The sequence below is a fragment of the Hibiscus syriacus genome, unplaced genomic scaffold, assembly GCF_006381635.1.
Source record: "Hibiscus syriacus cultivar Baekdansim isolate YM2019G1 unplaced genomic scaffold, ASM638163v2 tig00001340_pilon, whole genome shotgun sequence".
NCBI classification, from domain to species: domain Eukaryota; kingdom Viridiplantae; phylum Streptophyta; class Magnoliopsida; order Malvales; family Malvaceae; genus Hibiscus; species Hibiscus syriacus.
The window spans coordinates 78,099-89,687 of NW_024061866.1; the positions used below are offsets into that span (position 1 = coordinate 78,099).

Genomic DNA, 11,589 nt, shown 5'->3' on the forward strand with positions numbered 1-11,589 from the left:
ATTTTATTCAGCTGGGACCTGATGAGATGCTACTTGAAGACCCAAAGGCCAAAGAGCCTAATGATTTTTCTTCCGAGGAACAGCAGGCTAGCTTTCTCAAAGCTATCCCAGGTACGTATTTTGAACCTTTGAATTTTGAAGAGTTTGTTCCTCCTAAGCCCTCATTATAGCATGCTCCTACCTTAAAACTTATGAATTTACCACAGCATCTTAAATATGCTTATCTAGGTAGTAATGAAATTTTTCCTGTGATTATTTCCTCTTCCTTACTCCTAACCAAGAATCTAGTTTATTAAGTGTTTTGTCACAGCATAAGAGAGCGTTATGATGGACAATGGAAGATCTAAAGTGAATAAGTCCAACAATCTGCATGCACAAAAATCCTGCTGGAAGAATGCCATGGCAAATCCATAGAGCCACAGCAAAGATTAAACCTAATCATGAAGCAAGTGGTGATAAAAGATATTCTCAAATGGCTTGACGCTGGAGTGATTTACCCCATTTCGGATAGTTCTTGGGTGAGTCCCGTCCAATGTGTGTCTAAGATGGGAGGCACGACCATGGTGACAAGTGAAGATAGCGAGTTGTTACCTACACGCACTGTCACTGGGTGGTGAATCTGCATGGATTACCGCAAGCTCAACAAGGCCACAAAGAATGGTCATTTCCCTTTGTTGTTGATCAATCAAATGTTGGATCGACTTATGGCAAGGCATTTTATTGTTTCTTGGACGGATACTCGGGGAAGAATCAAATTTCCATCGCATCGGAGGACCAAGAGAAGATAACATTCACGTGCCCCTATGACATTTATGCTTTTCGAAGAATTCTTGGACTCTGTAATGTCCCATCAACTTTTCAGCGCTGCAAGCAAGCCATATTTTCATACATGGTTGAGGACTTTCTGGAAATTTTTATGGATGATTTTTTTGTTTCTGGAGATGACTTTAAAAAATGGCTTGGCAATTTGGAGAAGGTACTGAAGCGATGCGAGGAGGCTGATCTCGTGTTTAACTGGGAAAAATGCCACTTCATGGTGACTGAAGGCATTGTTCTAGGCCATAAAATTTATTCAAAGGGAATTGAGGTAGACAAAGCCAAGATCGAGGTGATCGAGAAGCTACCCCCACCAACTTCTGTCAAGGGCATTCGGAGTTTCCTTGGACATGATGGATTTTATAGACGATTCATCAAGGACTTATCCATAATATCCAAGCCCTTATGCACCCTGCTGCAACAGAACCAACCATTCGTGTTCGATCAATAATGCCATGACACATTCAAAGAGCTGAAGAAAAGACTTATCTCTGCACCGATCATGTTTCCCACAGATTGGACAGCACCATTCGAATTAATGTGTATGCAAGTGATTTTTCCATGGGGGTTGTACTTGGACAACGTAGAGGTAAAATTTTTCATGTTATATTTATGCTAGTCGTACCTTGAATGAGGCACAATTAAATTATACTACCACTGAGAAAGAATTACTTGCCGTGGTATTTGCATTTGACAAGATTACACCATACTTGATAGGTACCAAAGTCATAGTTCACACTGATCACTCAGCTATAAAATACTTAGTGAACAAAAAATATGCCAAGCCTAGACTTATTAGGTGGATATCACTACTGCAAGAGTTTGACTTAGAGGTAATTGATAGGAAAGGTACTGAAAACTCAGTTGCATACCATTTATCTAGGCTAGAAAGCATTTCAAAATGCCATGACATTTTTTATATTAAAGAAGAATTCCCTGATGAGAAAATTTTATATGCCACAGCAATCCCGTGGTACGCTGACCTTGTTAATTTTCTTGTTAGTGGTGTTTTTCCTTATGAATTGAGAAGCCAGGGCAAAAATAAGTTTATGCATAACGCCAAGTTCTATTTTTGGGACGAACCATACTTGTTCAAGCAATGTGTCGATCAAATGATTCAACGGTGTGTCCCGAAGAGGAGCAATGAGATATCTTACACCATTGCCACACAGCACCCTGTGGAGGGCATTTTGGAGGTGCGAGGACTGCTGCAAAGGTCCTCCAGTCAACTTTTACTGGCCATCACTATTTAAGGATGCCCACGAATTTTACAAAGCATACGACAGATGCCAGCGCACTAGGAATATTTCCAAACGACATGAAATGCCGCTGCAAAATAATTTGGAGATAGAGCTCTTTGATGTTTGGGGTATTGATTTCATGGGACCATTCCCATCTTCTTTTGGAGACTTATACATCTTGCTTGCGGTGGACTATGTATCTAAGTGGGTTGAAGTGATTGCCACACCGAGGAACGACTCGAAGATGATGCTCAAGTTTCTTCACAAGAACATCTTCACTCGATTTGGAGTACCAAGGGCCATTATCAGCGACGAAGGCACCCACTTGATAACAAGCTAATTGCCAAGGCATTACAAAAATACAGAGTGCGACACAAAATTTCCACAGCATATCACCCACAAACTAATGGGCAAGCTAAAGTGTCCAACCGTGAAATAAAGCAAATTTTAGAGAATGTGGTGAACTCTCGAAGGAAAAGCTGGTTTCTAAAACTTGATGAAGCGCTCTAGGCCTACCGAACGGCATTCAAGACACCTTTGGGAATGTCGCCCTTCAAGATGGTATATGGAAAAGTCTGTCATCTGCTAGTTGAGCTAGAACACAATGCATACTGGGTAATCAAGCAGCGAAACTTCAATGCGCAACTAGCTGGGGAAAAACGGTTGCTCGATCTGAACGAGATGAAAGAATTTTGCACGCAAGCATATGAAAATGCCAAGCTCTACAAGGAGAAAACCAAAAAGTGGCATGTAAAAATGCGTTTGCCACGGCATTTTCATGTAGGCCAGAAAGTGTTATTATTTAACTCTCGGCTCAAACTCTTCCATGGCAAACTAAAGTCACTGTGGTCGGGACCATTTGAAGTCCACCATGTTTACCCATACGTCGCTATTGATATTAAGAACATGGACAATGGCTAGCGCCTGAATGCTTACCAAGGAGTCCCACCATTGCGTGACAAGTTAGTGTTTCTTTTGCACGATGTTGATACTGGCCCAGCATCTTGAGGAAGCCAGAACATTTTAATTTACTCCTGTGAATAAATAATTTTACTTTGCTATTATTTTAGTATATCTTATTTTTAATTAATTATTTTTATTTTATTTTTACAAGGGTTACCCACGTAGCAAGCACGTGAGGCGTAACATGGAAACTAGGCAAATTTGGGCGGCAAACAAAAACAGTACAAGGAGGGAAAATTTTCACTTTTTTATTTTATTTACTTTAACTTTGAGGTTAATATTTTTTCACTTTCCCGTGATACCCCACCGTTTACTTAATTACTCTATCTTCCCGACACCCAATGGAACGGCTAGCAACTTAGCCACAGGACTGTGGACCGAGAGCATTTTCTACCGCAAGTAAAGTTGTGGAACCACTTTATTAAGCACAAGCTTCTGCCCACTTCCCATAACACTACTGTGCCCTGCCAGCGGATGCTTATATTGCACTCAATCATCTTTGGGCGAGCCATCGATGTAGGGAAAATCATTGTGGAGCAGACTCATTTATGCCTGAAGCGACCTGCAAGTGCCTTAGTATTCCCGAATCTCATCACAGCTTTATGTTGTAAAAAGAAAGTTCCTGAAGAACAGTTTAACGAGATTTTACCGGGCATTACTGGAATTACCAAGGTAAAAATCCCTATGTTGTTGGGTTTAAAGGAAGCCAAAGGGAAGGAAAGGGAGGCGACCACATCTCGCACTGCAGCATCTCCTCATGCCAAGGGAAAACCAGATGCCTTGGAACAGGCCATTCAGCGCACTCAAGAGTAAGTCGGGCACTTGTCCGACAAACTGATGATAAATTTCGCCTATGCTAAGCGCCGAGATGAGTTTCTCACCAACGCCTTCTTGGAGTTTCTACCGTATACAAACTTCACCGTCCCAGACTTCCCTGAAATACTAGTGCCACCAAATGAGGATGTCGAGACATCTGCAGAAGTACCCCGTCCTGCCACTGCCGACGATCATCAATCACCCAGTGAAGAAAGTCACCAGTCCGCTGAAGCAGAAGAACCCGCTGACCCTGATCCAGTCCATATTGTGTCACCCGATACAGATCGAGATACCACCCTCCAACTCGCACATGTTCCCAACTCCCCAAAATTTGTTGAACCCTGGCGGTGGAACATCCCGACATGTCGCAACCTACCGCGCCAATTGAAGAAGAGCACCCCGAAGTACCACAGCTTACTGAGTCCACATAGGAGTCACAATCCGATATGCCAGGGCAAGCTCCTTTGCATAGGAGCCGACGCCACCTAAAGAGGGCATCTCAGCGCGAGGAGCCCCATCTCTCAACTATCTCAGAAGGTCCTAGTACTCCTCCGACTGCACCCGCTTCTAACTCCGAATATTCCAGCCCCGCAAAATTAAGAAAGCGAACCCGTCATGCGACCGCTACACCACCACCCGCATAAGGACAATGTACCTTGCATTGCATTACATTCATAGCATGTAGTTTCATTTTCCTTAGTTTTAGTAAGCATTGGGGACAATGCTTCTCTTAAGTTTAGGGGAAGTAGGGTTCTCACATCATTGCATGATAATATCAGTAAAATAAATATGCCATGACATTAGCAAATGTTTGAATAGTTTTCTGGAATTAGTTAAGGATGCCCGATGATGATGAATCTTGATGGCTAGGATAGAATGTACATGACTGGTTGAGGATGATAGAACCAACTCTAAGACTTACTTTTTTGAAATCCTTGAATACACAATTGTATGTTTTCCATGCTTGAGAAACTTAGAAATTTTTTATAAGAAAATTCTTAAAATGTCGTGGAATAAAAATTTGAATCATGAAAAACCCAATTAAAAAAATTAAATGAATAAAGTTATGAATAAATGCCTCGGCATATCTGTAGAGGGACACTCCGCTATGCCAATGCATATGAGTGAATGAAAGTAGTCACGGGATGACTCTACTTGACTAGCTCGGGGGTGGAAGGTATGCTCCCTTTCACCTAGAGTGTGGGATGGTAGAGTGATGGGCTGACTCCCCTCGTAGCAGAATTAATAAAACAGAAGAAAACAAGGTGGGAGTAAAATTTATAAATGTTATGGCAAATTAAAAAAACTTGCTTAGAAAATTTTTAGGCTTGTTAAGCATGGACTGGATACAAACACGCACACACATACACAAAGAATCTTGTTCTAGGGGATAGTACTAGATTTCTTGACCTAGTCTAGCATGTTGAAGCCATATGTGCTGAGGGAAGAAATTTTATTCCATAAATATATTCTACTTCTGAACTTGTCATGGTATTTTTGTTTTGCTTATTATTATCCAATGCTTGAGGATAAGTAATAGCTTAGGTTTGGGGGTGTGATAACTCCGTAAAAAGTCACATTTTGGGACCTTTTCACTTAAGTTATTGAATGTTTAAGGGCTCATTTAGGACCATGTAGATGCATTTAGAAGTATTTAGTTGTATGTGGTGGAATTTGGTTTGTCGTTGCGTTTTATTTTTAAAGCGGTGCTGCCTTATGGGAAAGGTGCTTGTTTGATGATGTGCAGGAATTGAAAGCAAGGAAAAGAGGAAAAGATATGTCGTGACATATTGAGACTACTGAGCAGAATGAAAATGTCACATTGACTGGCATTTCGAGAGCAAACAAAGTGAAAGAAGATATTTTTGAGCCAGCTGTCTCCTACTCTTCGAGATCTCTGCCCGAGAAATCTGCCTTGAAGAACCTCCTGGAGGGATCGACACTGCTACAGCCAGTTCTACTGATGACGCCGCCTGCCCTGCAGATCCTGTCAGTCCTTGGGCCTCTGTAGCGGGATCATACCTGGTACTCAGCCAGCAACCCAGGCTGGATCATAGCCAGCTCTGCCTTACTCCCAATTAATTTAACTATGCTTTTGGGGTTTCCTAGGATTTTAAACACCAAGTCCTAGGGTTAATTGTCCCTATAAATAGAGGATGAAGCCACAATGTTAGAGACTTTGGTTCCACGCCGATTTGAGCTTAAAAGTTAGAAAGAGAAGGTCTCACTTTTCTCAGTCAATCCTACTTGTCGTGGCATTTCTCCTTAACAAGCCTGAGGGAGTGGCGTTCTAAGCATCCGAGAGGAGCTAGTTCGCTGGGGGCAGTTCATGGTGGCTGAGGGAAGCTCCGACAGTGCACGTCGAAGGTTTTCTCTCCTCCCCTTAGTTCTTTGCTTTCATATTTTGTTATTGGGTTGTATAGAACGAATGAGACTTACTTTGTGCTTTTTTATTTCGAACCCCCCATGAACTAATCATATTTGGTGGGAGTTCGCTTGGATGTTTAAGTTTTATTTCAATGAATGGTGTTTCTCTATGCTTTAATATTTTTGTTTGAAAATTAATGCCTTAATGTTATAGGAGCTACGAGAGTAGCCTTTCCTTATGAGAATCTATGGGTTCGAGAGAATACCGAGATAACTTATCCTTAGTTTTCGAGAGAAAAAGGGAGGAACTACATAAACAAGGGGTTTTAGGTAGTAGCTAAGCCTAATCCACCTTAGAGATAAGGTTAGGATTTCATTCGACTAAAAGGAGTTATACAAGAATGATAGGTTGGATGTTAATGCTGCTACAAAAAGGTATTGCCGAGACATATCCTGTTATCTGGACCAATATGATCACTGCAGGGGTTACGCCAATCGATTTTGCCAGGGTATCTTTAATCTGTCGAGTCCCTTACTAGATAGCATAGGGCACCTTAGTAGACTCTGTCGGAAAGACTAGCATAGAAGAAATACCATTCAGAGAAATAGACTTGGATTTTCCTAGTGACTCCTATCACTCATTCTCATAGCAACTTGTCGTGAGAAAACTAAAGTCTACTTATTAAATCCAGTATTTATATTTTATTTTTCCTTGACATCTCCATTTGTTTGCACGCTTCACAATTTACTTTGCCACTACATATCCAATTGCTACCACACTACCACCATTCTATTACCACATCTGTCATTCCATTTTGCCACATCATTCTCATTTGTACATACCATCACTAACTTTACTTAGGTGACAAAGTAAAGTGCCTTGACAAACCTATTTGATTTTCTCAATTCCTTGTGGAGACGATACTAACTTATCACTGTATTACTTGTTTGATTGTGTATACTTGCACATATATCCACACTTATTTATAGTACTCACAAAGAGCGGACAGTAAGATGCGTAGGTAAGTGGAACTTAAGTATCATGGTTGATAGTTTCTCTGGGTAGAATATGAGTCCGTTACGAAGATTTATCATTGATGTTTAACTTGGCGATACAAACTAAAACCTTATACTCCTCTTTGATCCTCAAGATCCTTGGCGTATGTTTGTTATGATTGATTTTGTTGTTGTTGTGGTTTCTATTGTTGTTGGTTTATGTTGGGTGTCTTAGAGTGTCTTTTGAACTTGGTTGATTGTTGTCAGTTTTATTTCCTGAGTTGTAGTTGTTACCTAGTTGTGGTGTACTATTTTCCTTCACATATGTTTAGGGAGGATTTTAACGAGGCATGCAAATAGGTCTTGAGATTGTTTGCTTTAATCCTTAATTTTATTATATTACCGAGAAAAACAAGAATATAGTTATAATAAATTGAAAAATATCAATTTATAAAGATCAATGAAGAAGATTAGAATATAATATAAAAAGTATATTAATACTATATTTTACTCTTCTTCATTGATCATTTTATTTTATAAATATATACTAAATTGTTTCTATAAATAAATTCTAATTTTTAAAATTAATGATCTTTATAAAGTAAATATAATTAAATTTAGCACGAATTTAATTTCAAAACAATTTTAATTAATATAAAATATTTTTAGTAAGGTTCAGTAGTTTTGTGCCTTAAGTTCAACTCAGTTTTTTAACAAATATTTATCTCATCTTTAATTGATTAATAAGATAATAACATATATCATTTCTTGTCATAGATATAAATATTTTGAAAAATAATATGTAGATATATTTACTCAGATATTATTCATGGTTTAATAGTAAAATAGTTAAATAAAATTATTCTTTAACAAGAATAAAAGTATAAATACTTTATAATTATCGAGATTATAAAAAAGTAATTAAAATACAAACATGTTAAAATGTTTAATCACCACTAGTGTAATTTAGCTTAAAAATAATTTGTTTCTTGTCATAGAATATAAATATTTTGAAAAATAATTGTATATTTACTCAGATATTATTCATGTTTAATAGTAAAATAGTTAAAATAAAATTATTCTTTAACAAGAAAAGTATTATAAATACTTTATAATTATCGAGATTATAAAAAAGTAATTAAATACAAACATGTTAAAATGTTTAATCACCACTAGTGTAATTTAGCTTAAAAATAATTTGACATTACACAATTGCATGCCCCCATAAAGAAAAAAAGTCCACCACGGCAAATTGTAGAGCGTGACATCAACAAGAAGTGAGAGCGCGTTTCGAGTTTACCTTTCTACTTTGTCCTCGTTGTCTTTCTCTGACGAAAGTCCCAAAACGCCGTTATATAAGTGAAGGCATAGCAGCCAGTCATGGTAGGTTAAATTACAAATCACAAACAAAATGGGTCCTAAGATGTTGATGATGGTGGTTCTTGCTATACTGGCGGCGGCGACAGTAACGGATGCGCAAGAGACATGTGCGCAGAGTCTGATCCCTTGCGCTCCGTACCTTACGAACGCCACAGCGCCACCGCAAGACGATTGCTGCAACCCCATCAGAGAAGCCGTGCGTACACAATTCACTTGCTTGTGCAACCTTTTCAACGATCCCAACTTGCTTAATTCTTTCAACGTTTCCGTCCCTACTGCTATGAGGATCGCTCGTGATTGCGGTGTCAATGCTAATCTCAGCGACTGCAACAACGGTACGTTTATTTCATTTGTTTAGATTTAAAACAACCATAGATTTGGTTGCTTATTTTCATTAGGGGAGAGCAGTTCAATTCAATTTCTTTTTTATTGTTTTTTTGTGAATACTTGTTTCAACTTGAAGGAAAAAATAGACTTGACCAAGGAAGGATCATCATATATTTTAATCGATTAATCAAATCATTTAGGTTTTAATCGATTTATCATGAGTTAGTTTGGTTACTTAAAAGAAGTGTTTTTTTAGATGTTTTATATTCAAGTAATTGTGTGTGTATATTGTCAATTGCTAAGAAAGATTCTTAATATATATTATCTTATGATCATCCTAAATTATTGAAAAATATAAGTTGGTTTGACGTGTTAAGTGGGTGAGTTAGATCATATAAATTTCCACCTAAAAATGGACATGATTTTATGTTAAGAGATGAAATTATAAAATTTGAAAGAAAGATAAGCCTATAAAATTTTAGGGGGCAAAAATAAATTTTTAAACATAAATTACAAAAATTATTTTAAAATTTTAAAATTTTCAAGAAGAAATTATCTGTCTATCTCATGTATTTCTATAATTCCGCCATGTAATTGCTCAGTTCAATCCCTTTTATTTGTTTACAACTCTAAGTAATTATCATAATGATCCAATAGAACTTATTTAATCAAGTCGGTCAATAAAGTTAATTTGAAATGTTTTTTCTCACTTTTTAATTAAAATTTTTATTTGTTTACAACTCTAAGTAATTATCATAATTGATCCAATAGAACTTATTTAATCAAAGTCGGTCAATAAAGTTAATTTGAAATGTTTTCTCACTTTTTTAATTAAAAACTGTAGATTGCTGGTACTATTAATATTATTTTTATCTAAATTTAATACTAATACACTTGTGTAAGTAAAATATTGTCTTTCCATTTATTATATTTTTCCTATGCTTTTAGTTAATACATAATTTTAGGATTTTTAATTTCGAGATATGGTTGAGTTCTTTAATCAACGGACATTTTGTTTTCCATGTACAGCTACTTCTCCTACATCTGCTCCACCCCCACCAGGTAACAAACCGTATCTTTGACCTCTCTTCAAATTTCAGACCAAACTTGAATATAACCTAACCCGAAACAGCATCAAGATCTAATAATGGAATGAATAAGCATATATTATAAGGGGTAAAACTATTTAGTACCCTAACTATTTTTGTTCCATTTTAATCACCTAACTATTTTTTCCCCAAAAGCATACATATCGTTACGTTTTAGTTTCATTTTGATCACCCACCATTACAAATAAACAAAATTACTGACGTGATAAATTTCTTTTAAATGATGGCATGACATCTTATGGTGACATGTTAGCATCATTGTTAATTTTTTAATGATGAGTGATCAAAATAAAACTAAAACTAAATGTTAGGTATAATTTAATAAAAATAGTTAAGTGGTCAAAATAGTTAGGGGACTAAATCGGAATAAAGATGATAGTTGCAATACTAAATGGATAGTTTACCCATTAAGAAAAAGTCAAATATTGAATTAGAATGACTTGCATATTGTTTCAGTCTCAATAATTATTTTGTTTGGAAAAATGTTCAGGGCAAAGAGACAATGGAGGCGCGCACAGGACAGCGTTGACTGGAATCACCGTCTTATTATTGGTTATGGTATTTATAGCGCTGTACTAGGGAGACATATTCCCATGTTGGGTTTGTGAGAGTAAATAATAATACAGAGATCATTCAGATTTTTAGGCAGTGAGTGGAGTTGAATTATCTGTGAGATTTTTATAGTTTCATACTCTCTTTTTATATACATTTGTTTGTACAGTGTTGTTTGTTCGTACATTACTTATTCAGTCATTTTGTTGTATGTTCGTTGTCATCAGTTTGAAACCGCGTGTATTCCTTTGTACTTCCATTTCAAATTTCGCATTTACTTGATGGAATAATATTATTTCATATATTCTTCTCTCCTTGTATTTCAAGATCGTTAAATCGTATTTCAAATAAGCAAACACTAATTATACCTCTTTATTTCTTTCTAATTATTAAAAAATTTAAAGGTATTTTTTAAACACTAATAATAAAATTTTGTTGAAGCACTTAGACGTATTTGTGAACAACCTTTTATCAAAGAGATATGACAATTCGTGAAAAAATCAATCAGGAAACAAATATCGTGAGAATTTTTATGCAAGAACCAATTCGACCACATAGGTATGCGAAACATTTATCAAAAATCATAAGGAACGTGTCACAAAAGTAGAGAAAAAGTGTTCCACAAAAGTAGAGAAAAATGTCACAAGAAAAAGATTGTATTTAAAATTGAAAAAACTCAATAAAAAATAAAGACAATATGAAAAAGAACAAGAAAATAATAATCACTGACGGTTGACAATCAATATTAAGATTAGTGTCGTCGTCAGTTAAACAAAAATAAAAAGAAAAGAAGAAGACATCACAAAAATATTGATAAAAATTTTTGGTTAGAGATAAAGAAAGAAATCTCTGTAGTTAGAGACATTCTTAAATAAAGAGATCACAGGCTTCTCTAAATTTTAATATGATCATTTACTTAATAATTTAAAAAAAATCAATTTTCAGTTGTTTAATTTAGGGTAAATTACACATTTAGTATCTCAACTATATTTTTGTTATGTTTTGATCACTTGACTATTTTT

General features: G+C 36.3%; 1 protein-coding gene across 1 annotated transcript; it reads left to right on the top strand.

The window, feature by feature from the left end:
• Positions 1 to 8,595: 8,595 nt before the first annotated feature.
• On the top strand, positions 8,596 to 10,768 carry LOC120125115 (non-specific lipid transfer protein GPI-anchored 8-like). Its single transcript, XM_039143609.1, has 3 exons — positions 8,596 to 8,914; positions 9,936 to 9,968; positions 10,506 to 10,768. The coding sequence occupies exons 1-3, from the start codon at positions 8,611 to 8,613 to the stop codon at positions 10,592 to 10,594; spliced, it is 426 nt and encodes a 141-aa protein (XP_038999540.1). The 5' UTR covers positions 8,596 to 8,610; the 3' UTR covers positions 10,595 to 10,768.
• The last annotated feature ends 821 nt before the right edge of the window (positions 10,769 to 11,589 follow it).

Excerpts from the sequence above, each read along its gene's own strand:
- LOC120125115 (XM_039143609.1), top strand. The coding sequence starts at position 8,611 with ATGGGTCCTAAGATGTTGATGATGGTGGTTCTTGCTATACTGGCGGCG. Across the intron at positions 8,915-9,935 it reads TCTCAGCGACTGCAACAACG|CTACTTCTCCTACATCTGCT; the intron begins GTACGTTTATTT and ends TTCCATGTACAG. Across the intron at positions 9,969-10,505 it reads ATCTGCTCCACCCCCACCAG|GGCAAAGAGACAATGGAGGC; the intron begins GTAACAAACCGT and ends AAAAATGTTCAG.